We start from the raw sequence: 23,887 nt of genomic DNA, 5'->3' as shown, positions 1-23,887 counted from the left end.
GAAGGCCATGCCCACAGCTCAGGGCCAGCCATTTAGTCCTTCGGGCTTGGCTTTAAGATTGTCCAAGAGGATTTCAGGGACTGCCCGCCAAGTTAGGTCTGGCTGACTTCGAGAAGTGCAGTGAGGTGCCAGCAGCCTCTCATTGGAGACACCTGCATTTCAGTCAGTAACCAACTTTGCATCTCTGGGGCTGGCTGGTTTGAGAATAATGCAGTGTCTCTGATTGCACAGCCAATTATTATTAATTGGCAATTCTTATTTGGGGGGAAAAAATTACCATCTGCTTCCAGGGGGAAAGAAATTCTCTGCCATGCCCTCCCCTAGTCCCCACACTTCAAATCATAGATACCTTGAAGAAATATTTCCAAAATGACTATTTCTATGTTTTCTCTGAACCATCCCCAGAAGGGCTGGTTCAGTGATGCTATTCTTCACAGACTGTGTTTCAGGACCCCTTCACCCTCCCGTACATCCACAAGGAGTCAGGTTTCTGCTTTCCCCAGGTTCCGCTCAGGGAAGATCACAGATTTTGCCCGAACACCGTTCTCCCAGTAGGGATGCAGCAGAGCTCACACAACCGGACACAGCAGTAACTGTAAACATTTTAATTCCAAAAACACAGGTGTGTGTGTGTTCTGTGACATGGGAAGGATGGCTTGGCTTGGAAAACAAGCGAACATTCCTGCGAGTGGACAGGTGCACCGGGCAGCACAGGCCCAGCTTGTGGGAAACCGCGTGAGTGCGGTCGAGCGTCCTGTGAGTCTGAACAGCTTTCTGTGCTCCCGCAGGCCTCAATGTCTGCCCTCGGGTCACTAGTATCGCTGGGTCTTGCGTGGGGTACTTTAGACACGACTGCATGCACTACCGCGCTTCAGTAAAGCTGGTTTGTACTTAACATCTGCATAATGTGGTGGAAAAGGTGACGTTTTCTCTATGCAGAGATGGAGCCCTACCGCGTCTGACCGGCACCTGGCAGGACGCGTGCTGCTGTCCGTTTCTCAAACATGTTTAATGGGAATGTATGAAACGCCCATCGGTTCACATGCAGCTGTCGTATGTTCTGCAGGGCAGGAAAGGGACAGGCGCTCTACTTAGCCTAGCTGTTTTCGGAGATTACATGGCTGTGGTTAGAATGTTCAAAGTCTGGGCGTTGTGCGTGCCCCGCCCGAGAGCTCCGCAGCTTGGAGCGGCGTCAGGGTGGGGGAGGGAGGTGTGCTGTCAAGTGTTTTATCCCCTTGGGAGATTTCCTGTGCGAACCTGAGGTACAGTCGCTCTGCTTTCTAGAGCGGCGCTCGTGGCTGCAGAGCCGGGCTCCCGGCCAGCCCCGTCCCTACTGCTCGTCGGAAGCACTCTGCTGGGAGGCCGTGTCGTCCAGGCCCATGTCCTCCTGGCTGGCTCTCCTGCACAGCAGCTCCCCGTTCTCTGCCATGGTCCCAGCCGGATGGCAGTCATGACGCTGCCCCTGCTCGGTGGCCTCGGTGGCCTCACACGGCTCGGAGAAGTGCTGGAGAGAAAGGAGAGGCAGCAAACGTGTAAGAGCGCTTCTGACCACGGCCCACTGCTGCAGGGTCTGACCTACCCCACCCTCGGGGCAGGGGACTGAGGGCGGGGGGTGGGGGCCTGAGGGGTTGGCCTCCACCTAAAGGAAGGAAGCCATGGGTCTGCCATGCCGGGGTGGGTTGGGGGCTCTGAAAATGGGGACTTTCCCCCCGGTGATGTAGACGTGCTGGGCACACGGGCCCCCGGGTAAGAGGTCACTGTGTGTCTAGGCATCCTGGGTTCCAGCAGCTTGGTGCCCGAACATTGATGCCAGTGCCCAGAGTGCCAGGGACCCTATTGTCCTGCAGGAAAGAGGGAGCGAGAACGTACCAGAATCCCAGAAGCACACCCACAGATAGTATCTTAAACGGGTTGGGCAGGTGGTGTGATTTTGTAGGTTTTTTCTGAGGAAATGGAATCACAGAGGGAAGTTTGTTTACACGTGCCGTGACCTAACTAAACCTAGTTAAAGCTTCGGAAGACAGCAGCTTCTCTTGCTTGCCCTTGGCACCTGCCTGTGGGCCTCCCCCGTGGGTGTGGCCCCATCATCCACGTCCATGTAACCAACCACGAACCGAAGCCAGGCAGGCGGTGACCCTCATGCTCTGTAGAGCGCGTGAGTCTCTGGCCCGAGAAGGTGTGAGCACACAGAAGGGGCACATGAGACCTCCAATGTGACACCCGGGTCTGCCCGGGGCCTCCCGTTCTCCCTCCTGACCGCAGAATGGAAGGCAAGTGCTGGGGGTCTCTTTACTTCCTCCCCGCTCCCTGCCAACAAAGCTCCAGGGTGAGCTGACCTCAGCTGGCGTGGACTGTGCGCAAGTGCCCGTGTCGTTAGGGGAGTCCCTCAACCTCTCTTTTTCTGATGTTTGCATACATGGAAGTGGAAGCCGCCTTGGCACCTGGGATGTGAGATCGGCATTCGGAATCAGTGGGGGTCTAACTGCGGTCCTGGTGTGTCCTCTCCTCTCCCTCAGGCCCGAGTGATGTGAAAAGAGGCTGAAGTAGGACACGCCACGCTGTGGATGCGGGAGCACATGCCCGTTCCCCTCCCTGGCTCAGGGCTCGGGATAGCTGGTCTGTGGAGCACAGGCTTCGGGCTCCCTTCAGTGCCGCCCACCGTGACCTCATCACCTACGGGACGTGTACTATTGGTCTTATCTGCCTCTGAGCAGGGCCAGAACACCTCCGTCTAGCACTGCCCGGCACCTGTCACTCTGGGAACCCCATGGATGGGGTGATGGGAGTCTACGGGCAGCTGGATGGGGGGCATCAGGCCAGGAACCCACACGCCTGCCCTGGCCAGTGGGCCGAACCCCTTACCCGTGTGGCCTGGCTGGTGGCCCTGGCCGAGGGGCCCATGACGATATTGACGCTGCTGGACGACTGGGTGTCGCTGGTGTTGCCCCCTTCCGCAGCAGAGAGTCCAGAAATGACCAGGGCACTCGAGAAGCTCCTCTTGCCGAACAGGAAGCTCAGGGTAGAGCTGGTGGACGAGCCCAGGCTGGAACGGATCAGCGCCTCGGCCCGCTCTCGGACGCTCAGGTGGCCCGTGGTGGTGACGGGTGGGGGCTGTGAGTGCAGGGACGCGGCTGAGGTGTGTAGGGAGAGCCGGCTGCCCGAGAGCCTCTGGGCCAACTCATGGACTGACGTGGATGTCTGCAGGAAGGCCTGGTGGCTTTCTACGATCGGGCCGGACGAGCTCAGCGTGGCTGGCCTTTGGCTTAAGGCTGCATGGGCCTGGACAGACTGACTCCTGCCTTTCCTCCTGCCTTTAAAAGAAAGCAGAACAGGTTGCCAGAGCACAGGGGCTTAACCTGTGTCAAGGTCCATGCAGCGAGGCAACAGCCTGGACCCCAGGCACCCAAGTGGGTCCCCTGTTGTCAGGGCCAGGATGGCCCCATGGGGGCCCCTGAGAATGGAAGGACTTGATCCCAGGGCACCCGGCAGTCCAAGGGCGCATGGGAAGCGCTGCCACAGGGGGCCCAGACCTTGGACCCTGTATGCATGCGATCGGCAGTATAAAGGGAAACCACGCAGGCTCTTATCATTTTCAGTCGCCTTAAAAAGGTAAGAGGGGATGGGCTGAGCCACATGCCGGTTGAACCTTTGTTTTCTGCCAAAGTTTTTCTTAAAATCAAGGTCTTAAAGTAAGATGCCCTCACACAGGCCCCTCACAGACGTGACTGGCCAAGCCCAGGCCTGTGCTGACACACGCCCCGGCCCCCTCTTGCCAGCCACCGCTCCCTGCAGGGCCCCTCCTGTCCCCAGCCCGTGTCCAGGCTTGTCGAGACAGAAGGGCTTGGGCTGCCCCAAGGACCCAGTCCTGCCCATGTCTCGGGGAGAAGGAGCCTGCCCATGCAGCTTTACAGAGAAGCGGGGGAGGAAAGCGTGTGCTCCTGACTTAAGCCTCAGGAATCACTGGGTGCTAATGTCCAGCTGTCACTTTGAAGGGAGCGGTCAGTGAGGTCACAGTTCTACCAGCTGCCTTATCCACATGTTCCAAAGCTTCTACAGTTAGGCAGACAATCGATAAGAACAGAAGTGAACAGGTGGGCCTCCCTGAGGTCCGTCCCATGCATTTTCTCACATTAAGCCTCACCCTATAGGACTGATTGTGCACCTGGTGATTCCAATATACTTATGTGTGTCTAGAGGAGGTCCTGAAAAGTGACCTCCAAGTGGCTTCTTAGCGGGAAGGGCCCTCTGCCTCACATGGACATTAGTGCTGTGTGGACACTGGGATGGTGGGGTGCCCGTTCCCCACAGGGGTCCCACCCAGTCTCTCCTGCCTCCTGTCCACCGGCCATGACCATGGTGTGGGGGGGACGCCCCCCATGGTGCATCTCGCAGCCTCGCATGATGAGTGTGGGCAGCTCGGGGCACGCGAGCTCTCCCAGGGAGCGGGGGCGCATCTGGCCAATCCCTGCTGCAGAGCTGAGTGAGTTACTCTTATGGAGGGAAAGCAGGAGAAAAGGGACCCTGCCGGTCAGAACTAGCAGAGCCCGTGGTCTGTTAGTCTGTTCATTCTGACAAGGCTGAGCATCTGTGCATGATTTACCCAGTCCCGCTGACTGCTGTCCAGAAACACTCCACATCTACCCGCATGTCCGTGGTTTCGATGCTGGATCACAGACCGCCCGTACCTGGTCGGGGAGCTTCCCAGCTAATTCTAGGAACAAGGGGACAAAGACTCATCTACGTGTCCGAGGGGAATGGTCTATGCTCGAGGCAAGACAGGGTACCTCCCCCCATTTCCTTGCTTCAGACCTTTTTGTTCTCTCTGTTGCTACTGTGGTTCTTGATGTTTTCTGAATTAATTTTGCAAGTGGAACAAGTAAGCAAACCATGCAGGGGCACGTGTGCTGCCCAGGATCGTCATCGGATCATCGAACTTCCTTTGCCAATTACATCAGTATCAGATCATGAGTGTTTCCCCAGAAAATCTCCTCAGAACCTGGGTTTTGAAATAACCAGACAAATTCTCCCTCGTGGTTCATTAGCCAGCGCCATTCTCTCATCTCAGCTGGTTTACTGGAAGGTGGTGGTCCACGTCCTCGCCAGCTGAAGGCTAGTGTCTTCCTCGCCAGTCTGGGATTCAGACTAGCTGGGAATTCCTGACTGCCCTCCTCAAGGAGGTCACTAGCCTCCCCCACGGGGACCAGTCCCCTCCCAGCTGGGATGTCTACTTCGTAGCGAGGCAAGAAGATGGAAGGCTGTTGGGCCAAAGTTGAGGCCGCATGGGGAGTGCTGGGCATGGCAGGGTCAGCAGATGCACAGGGTGGTGGGCTGGGGACAGGGCTCCTGCCTGAGCGGGACCTCAGGCCTCTGGGAGTCTGGCAAGAGCCCAGGATGGGGACGCTTGGCTGGGAACTGACAGAAGGAGCAGTTGGGTCCCCAGGTACAGAGTTGAGCTTGGACACCATGAAACAAGATCCTTTCTTCGAATTTGGTTCACAGTCACGCTTCAGACTGTTGCATCACTGCTACTCGGCTTGGCTTCTCGGTCGTGCCCTTTCAGAGAGTACGTACGGCCCCCACCGAGACCCCGGGGCCTCCCTCCCGCATGGCGCTTAGCACGTGGTGGTCACTGTCTGCTTTGTGGCAGTGTGTGGTACAGGCCACCGCCCTCCCAGCCCCCTTACAGTGACAATGACTGCATCATCCCCACAGGCTCGGCACACGGATTAGCAGTAAGGGACAGCAGGGACCAACTGCAAAACCGACTTATCCTTGGCCGTTAGAACTACTTGGGAAGCTTAGAAAATGCTGTGCCCGAGAGGCTGAGACCCCGGATGTGCACCTGCAGGCTGCCCCAGGCCCTCACTGCACGGGAGGGCGTCCTCTAGGAGCAAAGCTGGGACAGGGATTTCCCTGTTGTTCCAGGGGCCAGAAAGATCCGGGCACAGAAGTCACCAACCCTTGACTGGCAAACAGCCTAATGGCTGTCCTCGCGCTGGCTGGGCAGGCTCCTGACTCCTTTCTGGGAGCTGCACTCTCCAATCCTGTGGGTGCAGGAGGGTAAGGAAGCCAGAGCAGCCACAGCTCCACAGGAGGACCCTTGGGGACTGGGTATTGGGGAAATGCTGACCTGCTGGGAACGGTGGCTGGGTGGCTTTCTACCACTGGCTACGCCTCATGGAATGTTCGCAGCAGCAGGTCGGAGCCCCCCAGGGCAGGGCCAGCCAGCCAGGTGGGGCTGCCCCTCCCCAAGGGCGACTCCTTCTCGGGGCCGCCTGCGACCCTGGAGCTACTGCACACACATGGCTTCAGAATGGAAAACGTGCCCTGAGCCAGAAACCTTCCCTGGGTGCCCATGCCATTAGCCAAGGAGAAGGTGGTTAGAAGGGGTCCCGGCCAGTTCTCGGAGGGCCAGCTGGGTGTGGCTTCCCCCCCACACCGTGGGCCCTTCCCGGTCCTTGCTGTTTACCAGGTGCTAAGGGTACACCATTTCTTGTCTGGGACCCAAGACCCCTAGCTTCGCTCAGTTCCCTGGGTCCCCTTGGGGGCGCTACTCCAGATGGTTGGAAAGGGTGGCCCCTTGCATAACTTGGACCTTTCTGCAGACTAGCTGGGGACCCTGGCTGCCTCCAGAACCACAGCCTGGATGCCCTGGGGGTGGCAGCAGGCTGCAGGAGACCAGGGTTCTGGTCTTCAGCTGCCCTCTGGGGTCCCCCTTCTTCCCAGGACTGTGCCAGCCCTGTGCAGTCAGGGGCATGTCCCCAAGGCATCACCAGGAGTGTGTCCACAACTATGTTTCCTGGAGAACTTCCGAAAGATGTGAAGCTCGGCCCTGGTGGGATTCTGAAGGGGCCTTGGGGCACCAACAGGATCAGCAGCTCCCGGTGCTGCTGCTCAGGGCTGTGAAGAGCAGATGCTGCCTACAGATGAGGTCCCGCTTGGGAAGAGGACTCAGGGTCTAGCCCTAAGGGAAGCCTCAGTGAGTGGCAGAACTCAGCTGTCAGAGTTTAGGGTGGGGGGAGGGAACCACCCTGCTGAGCGCGGGGCCACCGCAGACCTGAGCGGCCACCTAGCCACCACTTTATTGGGCCCCCCTCAGGTCCTCCTCCCGCACGCCTCCCCCCACAGGACCAGAGAGCCATAGAAAAAACAGGCAAGCTGACCACTCCCACTGAGAGCCCTTGCCAGCCTGGGGACAGGACAAGCTTGGGCCTGGTGGGGACCCAGCCCGCGGCACAGATGGAGAGCTGGGCCAGGTGCAGGATGGTGGCTCCATCGGCTGGATCCTGGGCTTGGGGACAAGGCGGTGCTCAGTGAGGGGACGCAACGTCCCTGGGCTAGAGTGACGGGACCGTGCACGGTGGTTAGGATGGCAGGTTCTGGGCTCATCTCACCTGGGTCTGTCTGAATCGCTCTGCTGGGTGACTGCGCAGTGACTTCTCTGTGCCTGTGTCCTCAGCAGCAAGATGAGGACAGGGAGGGCCTCTCTCTTTGGGTCACGTGGAGGACCAGTGACCCTGCACTTGGAAAGCATGTAGGGCAGCACAGTATAGTTGTGAGGGTTGGGGCTGGGGGGCTGTTACTACTACGCTTTGTCACTGCGGCAGGGGTGGGCCTATGGGCAGGTGCACAGCAGGAGGGGACAACAGTAAGCCAGGTGACTTCAAAGCCACTGGTGCTTGGCCGTGGGCTCTGTCAAGCCCCTGAACAGGATGACAGCAGGTCTCAGAGCCTGAAGCGGACTTGGGCTCCAAGTAGGGACTGACGGTCACACGGGCTGGGAGCCCAAGGCCCGTGGGTGATGTCCCCGGCCCGCCTTGGTACCTTGTAGAGCAGAGAAAGCCAGGAGTGGCCTTGGTAGGAGCAGTTCTAAGAACCAGTGATGACAAACTAACAGCTGGCTGGGACTCTGGAGGATCCTACTCCCAGCGTCTGCCACAAAAATCCTGTGTTCCCAGCTGCAGGCCTCTGGCTGCGAATGGGAAGCAGAGTCACTCCCCAGGGTGTCCGGGTCCTGGGCAGAGGGAGGGACACTAACGTCTGCCTGGCCAAGCAGCATTTCTACTCGTGGCGTCTCACGGAGTCCCAGGCTCGGCCAGCGCAGCCGCCTCCATCTCTTCGAGAGCTCGGGCGCCTCCGACCAATCCCACCCTCCACCCCCGACTCTAGACTTTCACTGGGGCAGACAAGTCACCCGGACAGATGTGCCGAGCACACAGGCCCGTCTCCATTTTGAAGCCACCTTGCATTTTTCCATCTGGAAAATTGCTTCAGTGATTCTGAAACCTAACATCGCTCATGCCGTAAAACACGTGCTAACAAAGCAGGAAGATCGTTCCCGGGCGGGGGCCTCGGGCTGGCAGGGGCTCTGCTCCGCGCTCAGGGCAGGTGGTTCCAGGCAGGAAGAGCTGACAGCAGGCACTCTGCCTCACCGCCCGTCTCCGTCTCCCTCTCTCCTTGCCTCCTCCTTTCCTTCCTCTCTAGCTCCTGGCATTCCATCTCGGTCTCATCTCGCTGTTCGTCCATTAGTCACCTGTGTCTCCATCTCCCTATGTATCTGCATTATTCTACCATCTGTCTGTCTGTCTTTATCTTTCTATCTATCTGCCCTTCTGTCTATCATCTTTCTACTGTTTTGCCCGTGTTTTATGCAAATCCGGTTGCAGTGAAATCCTCACCCTTGTTGGGGCATTTCCAGGAGGCGGGGACTGTTCCCTGCTAACTCGCTGGGTGCAGAGTTGGCCTGTGGGACAGCCACACAGAGGCACTTAATGAAGGCTTCTGGATGGTGAGGAAGCACACAGGCCAAAAGACCAAATCCCTCCCAGGTTGTGAAGGGCAAAGCCCAGCGCTGGCAGGAATCAGGACAGAGCACCTGCTTCTCCCGCGTCCATCCACCTGGTATGTCCTCTGCGAGCCCTCAGTGCCCCCTTTCCAAACCCCATCCCCCTCCCAGTGGCATGGGTTCTAGAACCTCATCCATCTGGTTGAGCCTAACTAGGTGGGCATGAGCTGAAAAGCGGTTTTAGACTTTAAACTCACCCCAGACGTGGACCAGTGTGCCACCTCTATCCCGTGTGCTGGTGCCCCTCCCTGCTGTTGTTATGCTCTGAATGTCAGGTGTACAGGGGGAGGTGGGAGCCAGAGAGGAGCCGGAATGGGGGAGCAGGAGTCCTGTCTGCATCCCACAGGTTTAGAGAGGGACGAGGCACTCTGGGGGATGCTCACAGCAGGCTGGATCGGTAGTTACGGATCCTCCAGACACAAGACACACGATACAGTGGCCACCGGACGAGAGAGATGTAGGAGGGGAGGGTGTTGCCAGTGGACAGATGGACAGATGGACAAATGGCTGTCTAGGGTAACAGACAAGAGAAGGATTAAGGATAAAACCACAGTCTAGGGCACCTGGGCGGCTCAGTGGGTTAAAGCCTCTGCCTTCAGCTCAGTTCATGATCTCAGGGTCCTGGGATGGAGTCCCGTATCAGGCTCTCTGCTCAGTGGGGACCCTGCTCCCCCCTCTCTCTGCCTGCCTCTCTGCCTATGTGTGATCTCTCTCTCTCTGTCAAATAAATAAATAAAATCTTTAAAAATAAATAAATAAAAACCACAGCCTAAGAGTTTTTTGGAAGTAGAGTCAGTAAATTTGGGGCATCCTTTGGCCCAATCCTGATTTTTTTTTCTTTTTGTAAGAAGGAGGACAGCATCACCCGTGACATTGGTCACTAGGACCCAAGGAGTTCGATCAGTACCTGTGAGGCCTTGCTGCACCCACCTGTCTTCTGTGTCCCTTCGCGGGGCGACCAGTGGCGCATCCCATCTTTTCTGGGCTGTTCCGTGCTGCTCTCCTGGCTCTCGCCGCCGGGAGCGCGGCTGCGGCCTGCAGAGGGGGCAGCCCTCCCGTCTGCGTCTTCAATGTTACCGGTACCTGGCTGGCCGGAATCACAGCCCTTCCGCACCCTGTGAGGGGAGAGGGCCCTCAAGCACTCTCTGCCGATGGTTCTGCCCCCTCCTGTGCCCCACTGCATCCATGTCGAGGTCAGGGTGGGAGACCATGCTCCACGGGTGAGCAGTGCCCCGGGAGGCGGGCGGAGGGCACTCCTGCTCCCAGACGCAAGTGTCCTGGGATGAGTGAGCTACAGCCCTGACCTTCCGGAAGCACCCCAGGCTCTGAGGCCTGAGCTAAGCCGCTCGGCCACCCTCCGGCCACTCCTCCTTCCGTTCTGGCTCACCAGAGACCTTCTTACGAGCAGGCAGAGGGCTCATGGGATGAGAGCCGCATGCTGTGGGGGCGGGGCTCAGGCCTGGTCTCCCTGACAGCTGTGCTCTGTGACCCCCAGCGACCCACAGCCTCGGCTGCTCTGCAGGAGCACGAGCTGGACCCCAGCCCTGGCAAGTGTGAGGAACAGTCGCATCCGTGTGAGTTTCCCGGGTATGAGTTTCCCACTATCGGAAACCACTCGCGGAAACAAATGATCTGCTGGGCCGCTGGGGGAGAGCAGTTTTCATCGAACGTGGAAATGCTGGTCAACAGTGAAACTCTAACCAGACGTCGGGGAGCTTTCCATATCACACCCCCCCGGGGCCCCCTCCCCAGCATCTGGATGAAGGTCTGGGTGGGAAAGACCTACCTTAGCCACTTGGTCAGGAACCACGTCCTGATGCTGTCCAGAGGGACCGGGCCACTCCAGACACTCTGCAGCTGCCTGTGGGTCCCGAGGTAGGACGTGGTCAGTGGGGACACGTACATGGGGTACCCCAGAGGCTGGTCGCAGGAGGAATTGATCAAGTTTCGGAGGACCTGCTTGTTGTTCTGGATACTTCCACGCTCCGGGTTGCGGTTCCGAAGGAATATGAGCTCTTGCTGCTGTCCGGCCCAGAGGCCGCGGACACACTCTTTGTTAACCTGCGGGTTGGGGAAGGAACAGGGAGGAGAGTGGATGACGGTGCGTGTTTTCAGTCTGCTGGTTTTACGCTACAGACCGTGAGCAGGGCTGCGGGCCAGAACATCGGGGACCACACCGCTCGGGCCTGAAGCTGTTTGCATGGTCAGGCTGGAGGAGCGGCCCTAGAAGGTGCGGGTCCCCCCACTTCCGTGGGGAAATGGGGTGGAGAGAAAGCTGTTGTTTCGGTCCAGCGCTTGGAAGTGATACAAAGAGAAGAAATACTGGATAGAAAGCCTTCGGGTCCAGGACTAGGCTACTAGAGATCTGAAAGTTTGGAGAACTAGAAGGTGTTTACAAGTAAGCCAGATCCTGACACTCATCTACATGGGCGTCTGCCAGAACTTCTGCCCAAACCCCATGAGTGACCCTGGCCTCCCGGCCCACTGCTGCTCCTCTAAGACCATGTTCCTGCACGAGAGGCCGGTGCAGGGACGCGAGCACCAGTGCCAACCGGCAGGTGGGGCCTCTGTACCTTGATGACCTTGAAGCTCAGGAAGCCCCTGTGCAGCATGATGACCTTGTACTCGTCCGTGCCCTCGTCCACCACGTGCCGCAGGGTGAGCAGCTCCTCCTTGTTGGACAGCACGGCGCCCCTCCAGGCCGGGTCACCCTCGTGGCAGATCACGACTTTCTTCTCAAAGGATTGGATGGCCTCATAGAGGGCCCCTGGGTCTTCATACTCGTCAGGGCAGGTGAACTGGTCCTGGGGGAAAGAAGTCTGACTGCGGGTTCAGTGCGGACCAGAGAGCTGACTGTGGTGACGGCAGGGGGGGGCGGGGGTTGCAGCGGAGGTGAGTGTCCAGACAGCGACCAGCTGATGACCCCAAGAGCCAAGTCCACATCTGTGTGGACTGTTTTCCCACTCTCCTCCCTCATCCCGAGCGGCAGGAGAACGTGCCCAGGGAAACAGCTTTGTGGCTTGGGCTCAGGCACCCGAGAGGTCATTTTCTCCGGCCAGTTCCTTTTCTGCCCTAGCGGAGTATCACCGTCTCCTAGCCACTCTCGAGGACCAGTGGCCGCTGGCTGATGTCAAGGATACCTGGGTGGCCTCGGTGTTTAGTTTCCAAGTGACACACCCACTCACATAGGTCATGCCGTGAAAAGGGACCTACCTGAAAGGTCTTGTTTGCCCCTTGAGAAAGGATTTTTCAAAACTTCTTTTTAAAAAATGGATTTATTTTTATCTTTTTATTTTTTTTTATTTATTTTTTTTTTTTTTTTACCTGGTGAAGCTTCAGAGACATCCTGATGGCTGGAGCGACGACCTTATGCAGAAGGTCCATGTCAGCAAAGACCCACTCGTCTCGTGCTGTGATCCTGAAGTCACCTTTGAAGAGGGCGTGAAGGCCATACAGGAAGGAATCCAGGCTGAAAAGCAGAGTCCGACTTACCATTCGCTCACCCTGAACCGCGTTCAAAAGCCTGCCCTTCAGAGCCAGATCTGAGGCTCCCATCTGCGCTGTCAGGAATGACCTTCATGCCTCTCAAAGGTGGGCTGAGGCAGAGCCCACCCATGCCTGGCCACAGCCCGTGTCCACACCCTCCTGACACCCGGCGTCATGGCCAGCCTCAGTACCACGGGGAGCCCCTCGTGCTGAGCTCCAAGAGTGACAGTGCAGGTCCTGGTCACCGCATCTCCACGTGCAGGGGGTCTGTTCCAGGACCCCCAGTGGAGCCCTCCTTGGTGGGGGGGCAGGGAGAGCTGACAGGGCCCCCTGGGGACAGCCCAGAGCTTGTGGTGTTCTCAGCATCCCAGGCAGGCTGCGTTACTCTGTAATGCAAACTGGATTCTACCACGGTGTGGAAAGGAAACGAAACCCAGTGGGATCTCAGATGGGTCATCTGGACCCTCCGAGCATGTCCGATTCCCAGCCGCAGCCTTCGGTGAACGGCTGTGTAAGAGGCATTATGGGGGGGGGGGTTGTTTAAAATGAAAGACTGGGGGCACCTGGGTGGATTAATGTGGGTTAAAGCCTCTGCCTTCGGCTCAGGTCATGATCTCAGGGTCCTGGGATCCAGCCCTGCATCAGGCTCCCTGCTCAGCGGGGAGCCTGCTTCCCCCTCTCTCTCTGCCTGCCTCTCTGCCTACTTGTGATCTCTGTCTGTCCAGTAAAAAAAAAAAAAAAAAAAAAAAAATCTTTAAAAAATAAAATAAAATAAAATAAAATGAATGACTGAAGGGTTTTCTGGGTTTTCATGTTCCGAGGTCTTTCCTGCCCTGCCTCCATTCCCTGCACATAATTGAGCACCGCCAGGATCGCGAACACGAGCGTCCTCCCAAGGGAAATCCTCCACAATCTTGACGCTTTACAGTTGGGATGAAGGTCGGGCACCCGGGTTCGGGAAGGCAACGGATCCCATATAATGGGAACAGGAAGAGGGTTCTTCTTTATTTCTGCTGCTAGACTCCGTCCAACAGCCCTGGCCTCTTGGATCCCTGAGCGGCAATTAGGAGGCCAGTACGAGCAGCAGCAGCCCTGATAGGGCTGAACCGGGACAGAATGAGCCGGAAAACGTGTGAGAAGCAGAGTGTCACAGGACGGCTGCTCACGAGGACTTAACGAGCTGGCTTGCTGCACAGGACTTCCGATTCGGTGCAGTCTGTTAGACCTGCATGTCAGGGAAATCGCTCCACTGATTGCTATTTTAGCATTTTGTGGCAAAACGCACCACTATCATTAATTTCCTTCTGGAACTCTCTGGAGAGGAACACCGTGGCTTTGAGTCAGAGCAGACTGTGGGAAACGGAAGCAGCTGAGGTCTAGGCAGGTGGGGCTTGGGGTGCTGCGGTCTGGCGGAGCCCAGAACTTTCCAGGAGTTCCAGGAGGCAGCCTTCCCAAAGGGCTCTCCCCTCACAGAACAAAGACTTCCTGGGCTGTGAGCTTTAGTGACCACCTGGGAGGCACCTAGGAGAGAGCTACAGGACAGCAGGGCCGGGCTGCAGAGGGAGAATGCCAGCGGCGAAGCTGTCAGCTGAAAATGTCCGAAAATGCCACTGTCATCGGATGGGGGCTGAGCACTGTGAAGGGACAGCTAAGTGGCAGAACATGGGTGAGCTGTTCTGGAAAGGTTCAGAATGCCATCTTTCTTGCATACACAGGAAGACAAAATACTACTCCAGACATAGGACGGGTTTGGTGGCAAAGGAACATTAAGGGACTTGACAGATACCCAGAGGGGTCTCTGCAGACCAGAGGGCGACCAAGGAGTTCCGGGTGCCAGGCTCTCGTGCTCAGCGCAGGTGTCCAAAGTCTGCTTACTCATCAGGAGGAAAAACTCCCCTTACTCGGGAAGTCCCCCAGCAACAGACACTTTACTTGTCATTTTGCGGGGAGAAAGTGATGCTGTCGCACTTAATGCTCTTCTTTTGAAATAATTCTTGGTGTAGGAAACAAAGCCCGAATCAGAATTCCACTGGACTGGCGGTATCATCCCTACCGCCTTAAAGGTAACGGCGTCCTGAAAGAAAGCTGTTTCCTCATCCTTAAGAGAATGAAGCCGAGGAAGGCAGAGGGGAGTGATGGGCTGGAGGAGACGCTGAGCGGCAGAGAGCCGGGCTCTGGGACACCTGCGGCACGTTTCTGATTTGGAGCTTCATATTGCTCTGTCTTTTTAAGATTCCACTGAGAGAGGATGAGCTCCCACCCCCAGGCCAACAGCTGGAATGGTGAAAGACGACCATATCTGAGTCAATCAAGGTTGGCCTTCATGGGGACGAAAGAGTCACCCCCTCCCCCTCCAGCCCTCCCTGACCTGACCTGGGATATTAGTGAAACAGGCTGTCAGCCAGGCAGTGCCCCAGTGCAGAGGCAACTGCGTCCAGATGTGCGGGATGAGGTAGGGGCCAAGGAAGACTGGGTTCCAGAAGGAACCTGACAGAGATATAATCATGTGTTTAAGATGCATAACGAGGTGCCTGGGTGGCTCTGTGGATTAAGCCTCTGCCTTCGGCTCAGGTCATGATCTCAGGGTCCTGGGATCGAGCCCTGCATCGGGCTCTCTGCTCAGTGGGGAGCCTGCTTCCCCCACTCTCTCTGCCTGCCTCTCTGCCTACTTGTGATCTCTGTCAGAGAAATAAATAAAATCTTAAAAAAAAAAAAAAAAAAGATGCATATCCACACGTGAGAACCAGCTACCACGGTGCTGAGACAAGCCTGGGCTTCCAGGCACTAAATGCGGGCTCAGATGTCAACAAAAAGAGCACTAGAAAAATATTACTTCTTAATACCACGATGAGCGGCTGGTGCTTGAGTGCACTTTTTAAAGGAAAAGACCGGTATGTATTGTTCAGGCTGCAACAGCACGCTGCCGGACCCGAGGACACATCAGCGTCCCGGCCCTCCAGCCGACTCCGTTAGAGGTAGCGTGTCTGCACTGCTTCCCGCTTGGCCCTGGGCCCTGTCCTACCGGCCTCCACCCACACTCCCCAGGCCAAGGACCAGAGCCATGATCTTGCCTTTTCCACGGCGCGTGCATTTGTGCGTGTGCACGTTACAACAGACGTGCTGGCCACCACCTCGGCATGACTCTGCAGCCCCACAGACACCGGCAGCCACAGAGCTGGGTGTCCACAGATTCTCTGATTGCCCGAACTCCCCCGTGCTCGTCTTTCTGGTTCCTGACCCAGCTTTCTCTGAACGAACACATAACTGCTGGTGATACATATAGATGAGAGACTGGGCTCTCTGGTTCTTAAGCACCCTTGCTCCCAGCCCCTCTAGAAAATGCTGTTTTCTGGCTTGAGGCTCTGGCTGTCCCTTGCAGAACCAGCCCCTGCCAGTTTGCTAGCGTGCGCCTGGCCCAAGGTTTATGCTTTAACTAGTACTGCTCATTTCAGCGCCTCCGCCATCACCGTTCCTAGCAAGGACAGAATGAGGACAGCCAGTTGAAACAAAGGCTGTTTGTTTTCACCCTCTTGTAACTCCGCTTTCTTTATTTACGGAAGGGTCCTCCTGGCTCCCTTCCGGCCCGAGGCTGCTTATGCCATCCCCCTAAGCCCCACTTTTGCTTGACATCACTGATGGGTTCAGCCTGCCCCTCACCTGTACCCTCTTCTCACTGGTTCTCAACTGCTGGCAATTTGGGCCCCCGGGAGACGTTTGGAGACCTTTTCGTATCTCACAAGCAGGGCAGGGGGTGGGGGGAAGAAAGGCAGTGGTGTGCTCTGGCACCTGGCGGGGTGAAGTCAGGCAGGTCAGAACATGGGCTGGCCCCCACTGCAGAGAGCCACGCAGCCTGAAGTTTTATCAGGCTTCTGCTGAGAAGCCTGCTCTTTTTGAGAAAAAGCTCCACGGGAGGTTACAGATTTCCAGTTTTGGACAATGAAATCTTGGATCCAGGCTTAATGAATTTTAGGGTTCAGGGGGAAACAGCTTTCTGGCAGGTAGTTTCTGTAGGAATCACAGTGGGCTCCCCAGAACAATGACTGATTCGTTCCTTTTTTGCTCCTTTCCAAACAGGCCATAGACTGTGTTTACAGCTCAGCCCTGCGAAGAGCCTTCTGCCGCTGAGCATCGCATTAAAGGAGAGCTGGTAGACCATATGTGAACAATTAAGTGTGACTTGCGGGCTGGGCTGCCCTGTGCTTACTGATTAGTAATGGAGTTGCAGAGGGAGCTGTGCCTATCCTCCTCAGTCAGGACTCCAGGCTCCGAGAGCACGTCCACCTCGGGAGCCCAGCATGCCTTCGTGGGCTTTGCTCCCTCTGTGCAATTCAACAACTGCCCTGGTTTCGTGGCTAATTCCATCACTCCGGTCATACTCTCCTGCTAAAGAGTCCCTCCCCCAACACACACACTAACGAACAAGAATAGTCCAGGTGACAAGCATCACCTCTAAGCAAGTGAGCCAGAGACGGATAATTTTCCATCTTCCTGGTGGCTTGTGGATTACTAAGCACTTTCCATCCCATTAGCTCAACTCATTTGCATGGGTGCTTGCACGAGATGAATTATTGTAGCCTTTCCTTTAAGAGGAAACAGGCCAGGGGCGCCTGGGTGGCTCAGTGGCTTAAAGCCTCTGCCTTTGGCTCAGGTCATGATCTCAGGGTCCTGGGATGGAGCCCCGCATTGGGCTCTCTGCTCAGCAGGGAGCCTGCTTCCTTCTCTCTCTCTCTGTCTACCTCTCTGCCTACTTGTGATCTCTGTCAAATAAATAAAATCTTAAAAAAAGACAAACAAAAAAGGAAACCGGCCAGAAAGGGATAAGAAAGAGGGTAAGCGAGGTGGGAACAAATACTCGTATCTCATCCCTCTGAAGACACATCGGAGCAAAGCCATGGCTGCCTTCTGGCTCCCCATCCGTCCAGGAAACCTTGCTCTGAGAGCATGCAGCTGGAGCCGTCTTCTTACCGACCAGCCCAGAGGCTGTGTTAGAAAGAACCGGCTCTTGAAGTCAACCCCATCTCATCCTCCTGAGGTCAGCTGCCAGTCATTTTTCAAAGTTCAGTTTGGTGTATATACTCAGCACGCACCCTGAATTGATATTGTATTAAGAATGCTTTCATGGGGGCGCCTGGGTGGCTCAGTGGGTTAAAGCCTCTGCCTTCCGCTCAGGTCATGGTCCCAGGGTCCTGGGGTCGAGCCCCGCATCGGGCTCTCTGCTCGGCAGGGAGCCTGCTTTCCCCGTCTCTCTGTCTGCCTCTCTGCCTACTTGTGATCTCTGTCAAATAAATAAATAAAAATCTTAAAAAAAAAGAATGCTTTCATGCACGTTTTACCCAGGAAGCTAGTCTATCGGCTCTAGGATCAAACCAGCCTGCGGTCTGGATCCTAGCGACCTGCCACCTGAAGGGCACACTGACAGCAAGCAACGGAGTCCCTCGGGTAGGATCAAGGTGCTTCACTCGGTTTCAGAGTTCAGGAACCACACGGCGAGGCAGCATATGGCCCATAAGAACTGGAGGGAAGGGAGCCAGAAACCTAAACCCAAGCTTCAATTTTGGCTCTGATACTTGTTGATATTGGCAAGTCCCTCAACCTCATTATCATCTCTTTCTTTCTGTGTTCATCCTTAAAATGGAGCCTGTCCAGGGAGATGTGAAGGGTGGGTGAGCGGCCAGCGAAGATCTCCTTACGTCAGGGACTGGGTGGACGCACACGTGTGGTTTGAGGACAAAGGACACATCTCCGTACGGGGGAGGGAGCCAATCCACCCTGGTGTCCGGCATTCATCTGCTCCCTGGGACCCATGCCTGAATCCTGAAAAATGCAGAAGTCAAGTTCAAGAGAGCGGGAGACTTGAGAGCGCAGGCAGAAGCAGCTCCCACCGGAGAGGGCCCCAGCCAGCAGGACAGGGCAAGGTGCAGGCCAGAGGGTGAGGCATCCCTGAACACAGAGGGCCGCGCGCTTCGGGAGCCGGGAGGCGTGTCCACAGGCATCTTCAGCAGCTCTCAGCGGTACACGCCACGGACGAGCCGTCCACGAAGGAAGCCTGGGTATGTGGAAGGTGGGAACACAGGCCACAGGGATGAGGGCGCTCTGAGGAGTTCCTACAGGACAGATGGGGTTCAGGGGGCACAGAGGTCAGGAGAGGACTCTGGAGGCTGGGCGGGACCCCACTGTGGTGAAACACTGAGCCGGCCACTCCTCCGCATCCTGGGCCTTCCAGCCGGTAACTACCTACCTCATCCTCTCTCAAGCCTCGACAGTGTATAAACTCGCGTCGAACACGGAGCACTGCCCCTGTATGTGTGCAGGAAGCACATCGTAAATGTTCCCTGCTACCTTTCGTCTCATTTCAGCGTAAGCTCCAGGTGTAAACAAAGGGATGTTTATGCTGCAGAATCCCGCCTCATGACCGGAGAGCAAGGGGGCGGCCTTCAGGGATGTCGTTTCAACTGAATCCCGAACAAATGATGAAACCGTAATTCCCAAGTAAGAAATCATTAAAAGGCAAGATTTGATTAAAAGCTTTTTAAAAATGCGTTTGACCTCATGATGTTTTTACACCAACGCTCTGTGCTCCTGAGCCTCCATATCGATGGGTCACTACCATTAGCCAGTGAAAGTGCTTCTTGAGGCTGCCCAGGGACCCCAGGGATCAGGCACACGGCAGCTGTTCAACGTCAAAAGTAGATTTTCTGACCCAGTTCCTGGAGCTCCTCTGCGGGTGGTTTGTGAGGGGGCCTGGGGTCTATATTCTGACCAAGCTGCCCGGGGAATCCTGAGATGAGGGACCAGAGAATCTGGGTGTCTCCTAAAGATGTCCAGCCATGTCAGAGAAGGAAGGGAGCCAGGACCACGGAGTTTAACCCCTACACCAGGCCAAGGAAGAAGACCGTCCCACGTAGTATCACAACCCAAGGTCCCAGAAATGCTTGCTCCTTTTTCTAACTTATAAATTTGCAGATTTTCTATACATTCCAACCCTCAGAGCTGAGCTGGATGGTCCTGATTTTAGTCAGGATCTTGCATTGTATTTACTTTGTCTCTTTCTTTCCTAGATTCTGGCTTCTGAGTTTCCAACCACAGTCGAGCAAGGGGACCTCAATCTTGTTCTGCAAGGTGATCCTGTAGGATGTCTGGCCCTCGTTTGGGCATCATCTCTAGTGGAAGCTTGGGAGAAGAAACTGAGATCATGTCCTGGAATTCTGAAGAACACTGTTTTCCTCTGTCCACTGGGGGTGAGAAGGGTGAGCAAATGGCATATGTAACCTCAGACCACAACAGCGACTGCCATAGACCACGTGTCAGGGCTCCCTGTCTCCTGCATGGGGCTTGGCACAGCACATCTATGGCTGGCTTGTCTAGTGTTTTTCAAGACTGTTGACCTTGGGGTTCTCCATCCTCTTGGAACCCTAGTCTACTCCAAGAGCCAGTAAGATTTCTCCTTCAAGCAAACATGTTGCTGCTATAAAATGCTGCCATCTTCTCACCTTTATCTCTATAAATGGCACATTGGCCAGGATCTGCTCTCCAACTTTCATGTAATAGAAGGTAACAATCAAGCTATCTTTTAGCTTGGGATCAGTGAAACTATTTTGACTTCCTGCTAAAGCATCTCTTTATGGATGTGTGCCTTTCTTCAGTGGCAGACACAGTTCTCCAGACCAAATGGGCCTTAAACTCCAAATCCAAAAAAATTACTGGTATTTGCTTGGTACATCCATATTAATCCATTCTGTCTCCAAAACACATCGATATTTTATGTTAAGACATTATAATATGCTTATGCTCCTGGCTAGCTTGCATTCAGCATATCATTTTAATTGATTCTCAATTTACTCTTTTTAGTTTTGCATGTACACGTTTCTATTTCTTGAGGATTTCCAACGTGCTGTGTTCCTGGTCGTAAGGTCAACAATACTTCGCCAACAAATCCATCAAATAAAGCAGGGCCTATGACTTATGCTAAGCTGCTGTGTAAGACCCTCTGGGGAGTCAGAGTTTGAAAATCCTCTGTTAACTCTTTAACATTAAATATGTGAGAATGACCTGTGAGGCTTCATCAAGTACAGCTAAGGGCATATTCCTGATCTTAAAATGACATAATGGTAGATTGCACACATGCGCACACACCCAGAGGTCACAGGCCACACATCCTTTGAACACAGAAGTAACTACACTAAATAAAATATTAGCAATTTGTGGGGCACCTGGGTGGTTCAGTCGGTTAAGAATCTTGACTCTTAATTTCAGCTCACGTCATGATCTCGTGGTGGTAAGATCAAACCCCACAACGGGCTCTGTGCTGGGTGTTGGGGCCTGCTTAAGATTCTTTCTCTTCCTCTGCACTCCTCCCCCTCCCCCATTCAAAAAAAATTAGCAAGTTGAATTCATCACTGTATAAAAAGAATAATATAACATGACCAAATAGAGGATATCTCAGAATTGTAAGGCTATTTCAGCAATGAAGAACCCTATTAATGTAAGTCATTACATTAGTAGATTTAAGGAGAAGAATATCATTTGAATCTATGCTCCCACATTTTAAAATAATTTAACATCCTTTCCTGATAAAAGTTTCATTTAGTGAGCTAGAAAGGGGAGGAACCCCCCCAACTTGATAAAATGTCTATTACAAACCTAAAATAAACCTTACTTTTTAATGCTAAAGTGTTACGCTTATTCCCTGTAATACATGGATTAAGGCAAGGATGCTGTGGTAGCAGAATAAGGGGTCCCAAAGGTGTCCATATCCTAATTCCTGGAATCTGTGATCACATTACCCTAAATAGCAGAAGGAATTTTCCAGATGTGATTAAGAATTTTGAGATGGGGAGATTGTCCAGGACTACCTGGGCAGACCCGATGTACTCGTAAGGATCCTCGTGAGGGAACGAAGGAAGCAGAAGAAGTCGAGTTTGAGTCAGACAGAAATCAGAAGATGTTGTCCTGCTGGCTGGAAAGATGGAATAAGAGGCAGCCATTAGGACAGGGCATGGGCCCTTCCTCAGAGCCTCTAGAGGGAACGCCGCCCAACAGATAACCCTGGTGTTAGCCTAGTAAACCCCACTTTGGACTTCTGACCTCGTAAACTCTAAGATAATTAATTTATGTTGCTTTAACGCACCAAGTCTGCAGTAATTAGTTCCCGAAGTAATAGGAAACGAACACAGATGCCCATTTCCAACACTGCCCTGGAGGTCATAGCCTAAGTAAGAAGAAAAAGAATTGAAGATAAATATCGGGGAGAAAAAAAGCCATAACCATCATTATTTGCTGATATGTCTTCCCACCAGAAAATCAAAGAGAATTAATTATAATATCATGTTTATAACAGAGTTCATAGGCGTGTCCCAAATAAGAGCAAATAATAAAAGAAATCACCTTCCCATATGCCAGCAGTAACCAATTAAAAATGTGACAGGAAAGAAAAATTCTATGCCCAATCAAAATAAACCTACAAAATATCTAGAAATAACCCATTCAGAGACGAAGAATCTCAAAAAAAATGGTAAAAGTTTACTAAAAGACACGAAAAAAATGGAATGATCGCAAAGATGCGCCATGTCACTGAATGACATTTGTGTTTTCTCAAGCAGCAAATTCAATACAGTCTCGATCAAAAAGCCAACAGAACTTTTTATAAAATGTGACTCTAAATTTCACCTGAGGAGAACATGAGTAAGAAGGGGTCGCACCACAAAACAACAAGGAAAAAGCAAAAACAGAGGGACTAGACTTCTCAGATATCAAAACGACATTATCACTCTAGGAACCCAAACAGTATGTTATTGTTATAAGACAGACAGATTGATCACTTTAACAGACCTGTAAATCCAGAAGTGTACCCCCTATGAATGGGAATATAAACTATGGCAAAAGTGGTATTTCAAATTAGTGGTGTTTTTAACTCACTAACTGAATCACTAATGAGCTACTTAGCAAATGGTATTGGACTATTAGCTATCCTCTTGGGGGAAAAATGGATCCCTAACTCCCATCATGTATGAAAATACATTCTACTTGATTTGTTAGGAGCGGGCAGTCTAGTGGGCTCCTTCTCCAACAGATCCTACTGTTTTGCCCAGAATGCAAGATCCAGGCCATTGCCCAGGGCCAGGTTTCCAGTGAGAATCCTTGAGGGATGAAATGGCATCTTTTTCTGCTACAAAATGGCTGGTTCCTTGAGCTAAGTGCTCTTCTCCTGTCATGGAAAATGGTGCTCTCTGGGTCTTAGGGGCCAGGGGAAGAGAACCAAACACTCTGAATCTTATGCTGCCCTTGTTTATGAGAAATAAAGTCCTTTGTCTCTGACCCGTGTGTCTCGTGTCCTCTGCTAGACTCCATGAAAATATAACAACGTAGGTAATTACCTAATAAGTAGATTATAATCAAATCCCAAGACCTGATAGGACAATTAAGTGGAAAGAAGTAAAAGTGTAGAATTATCAGAGGGAAATAGAGGCTATTATTTTTATGTCCTGGAGCTGAAAGAAAAACACTTCTAAGAAAGACACAAAATCTGGAAATTATAATTTTTTAAAAGGGGTAGTAGATAGAAGACAAGTGTACCTTGATGGAAAATATTTTTAACATATATTAAGATCATAAGATGAGAATACCTCCTAAAAATCAGTAAGAGCCTAATAAAAATGGGTAATGCACATAAATAGGCAGGCAATTCACAGAAAAAATATGTGGCCAATAAATATGTAAAATGATCTTTACCCTCACTATTAATAATAGAAATGCAAATTCAAACGAGGATGAGATAATTTTTCACCCATGAGACTAGAAAAATTAAAGACCGAATCTCCAGCATTAGTAAGGATATGGCAAAACACTCTTGGATAGACTATAAATTGGGGCAGCTTTTTTGGAAAGCCATTTAACTGTATCTATAAAAATTACATTAAAACGTTTTCTGAACTATGGAATTTTTTCTCTTTTTTTTCAAGCAAAACCATTTATTGAATTCTAGCATGTAAAATGTAGAGCACAGCTGTTCGGCTAAAGTAGAACTGGGGGTGCCATCGTGCTCCGTCCCACCTCCCGTCACACTGCGTCCCTCCCCTGCCCCATGACACAACCAAGTCAGAACTCTGTGGGCGTCAGGCCCCGGAACCACTGGGCCAGGCCAGTCTGTGAAATCTGTCACCTTTTTATTAGTCCACGGCTGACATGGAAGCGTGCTGTCAGACTTTGCTGTGCTGTGGGACCGCTCAGTAAAGGGAATCAGTCCCAGATAATCAGAGCTTTCCCCAGAGCACCGAGAATATTATTCCCAGATTTATCTCATCACTATGTTTGGAACGAGCAGAGGTGACATAAAGTATGAGAAACTGTTTGAGACAAAGAAAATCCCATCAACGTGAGGTTTAAAAAAGCAGCTGGTGAGCCTGGTGCTTAATCAAGAAAAAAACAAATAAAGCTGACCTGGCAAGAAACCCTCCGATCAGGAATCATGGAACAAGTTCCTCAAGGAGCAAGAGAGAAGAAGTCTTTGCAAATGGTGCTCAGGTGGGAACTGAAAGAACAAATCCTCAAAGCATCTTA

At 53.3% G+C, this 23,887-nt stretch overlaps 1 protein-coding gene across 2 annotated transcripts in view; it reads right to left on the bottom strand.

The window, feature by feature from the left end:
- Positions 1–590: 590 nt before the first annotated feature.
- PCNX2 (pecanex 2) overlaps positions 591–23,887 on the bottom strand; it is a 289,378-nt gene continuing 266,081 nt past the window's right edge. For both annotated transcript variants that reach the window (XM_059170439.1, XM_059170438.1), the window contains exons 29-34: positions 12,170–12,314; positions 11,419–11,649; positions 10,632–10,906; positions 9,776–9,960; positions 2,863–3,311; positions 591–1,504 (exon numbers count right to left, since the gene is read on the bottom strand). In XM_059170439.1, coding sequence (XP_059026422.1) covers positions 1,331–1,504; positions 2,863–3,311; positions 9,776–9,960; positions 10,632–10,906; positions 11,419–11,649; positions 12,170–12,314 — 1,459 coding nt within the window. In that variant the 3' untranslated portion in view covers positions 591–1,330. The remainder of the gene's footprint in view (positions 1,505–2,862; positions 3,312–9,775; positions 9,961–10,631; positions 10,907–11,418; positions 11,650–12,169; positions 12,315–23,887) is intronic.

This window comes from Mustela lutreola, chromosome 4 (genome assembly GCF_030435805.1).
Source record: "Mustela lutreola isolate mMusLut2 chromosome 4, mMusLut2.pri, whole genome shotgun sequence".
Taxonomy (NCBI): Eukaryota; Metazoa; Chordata; class Mammalia; order Carnivora; family Mustelidae; genus Mustela; species Mustela lutreola.
The sequence above is the reverse complement of the archived record's forward strand: the minus strand, read 5'-3'. Positions and strand labels throughout refer to the sequence as shown.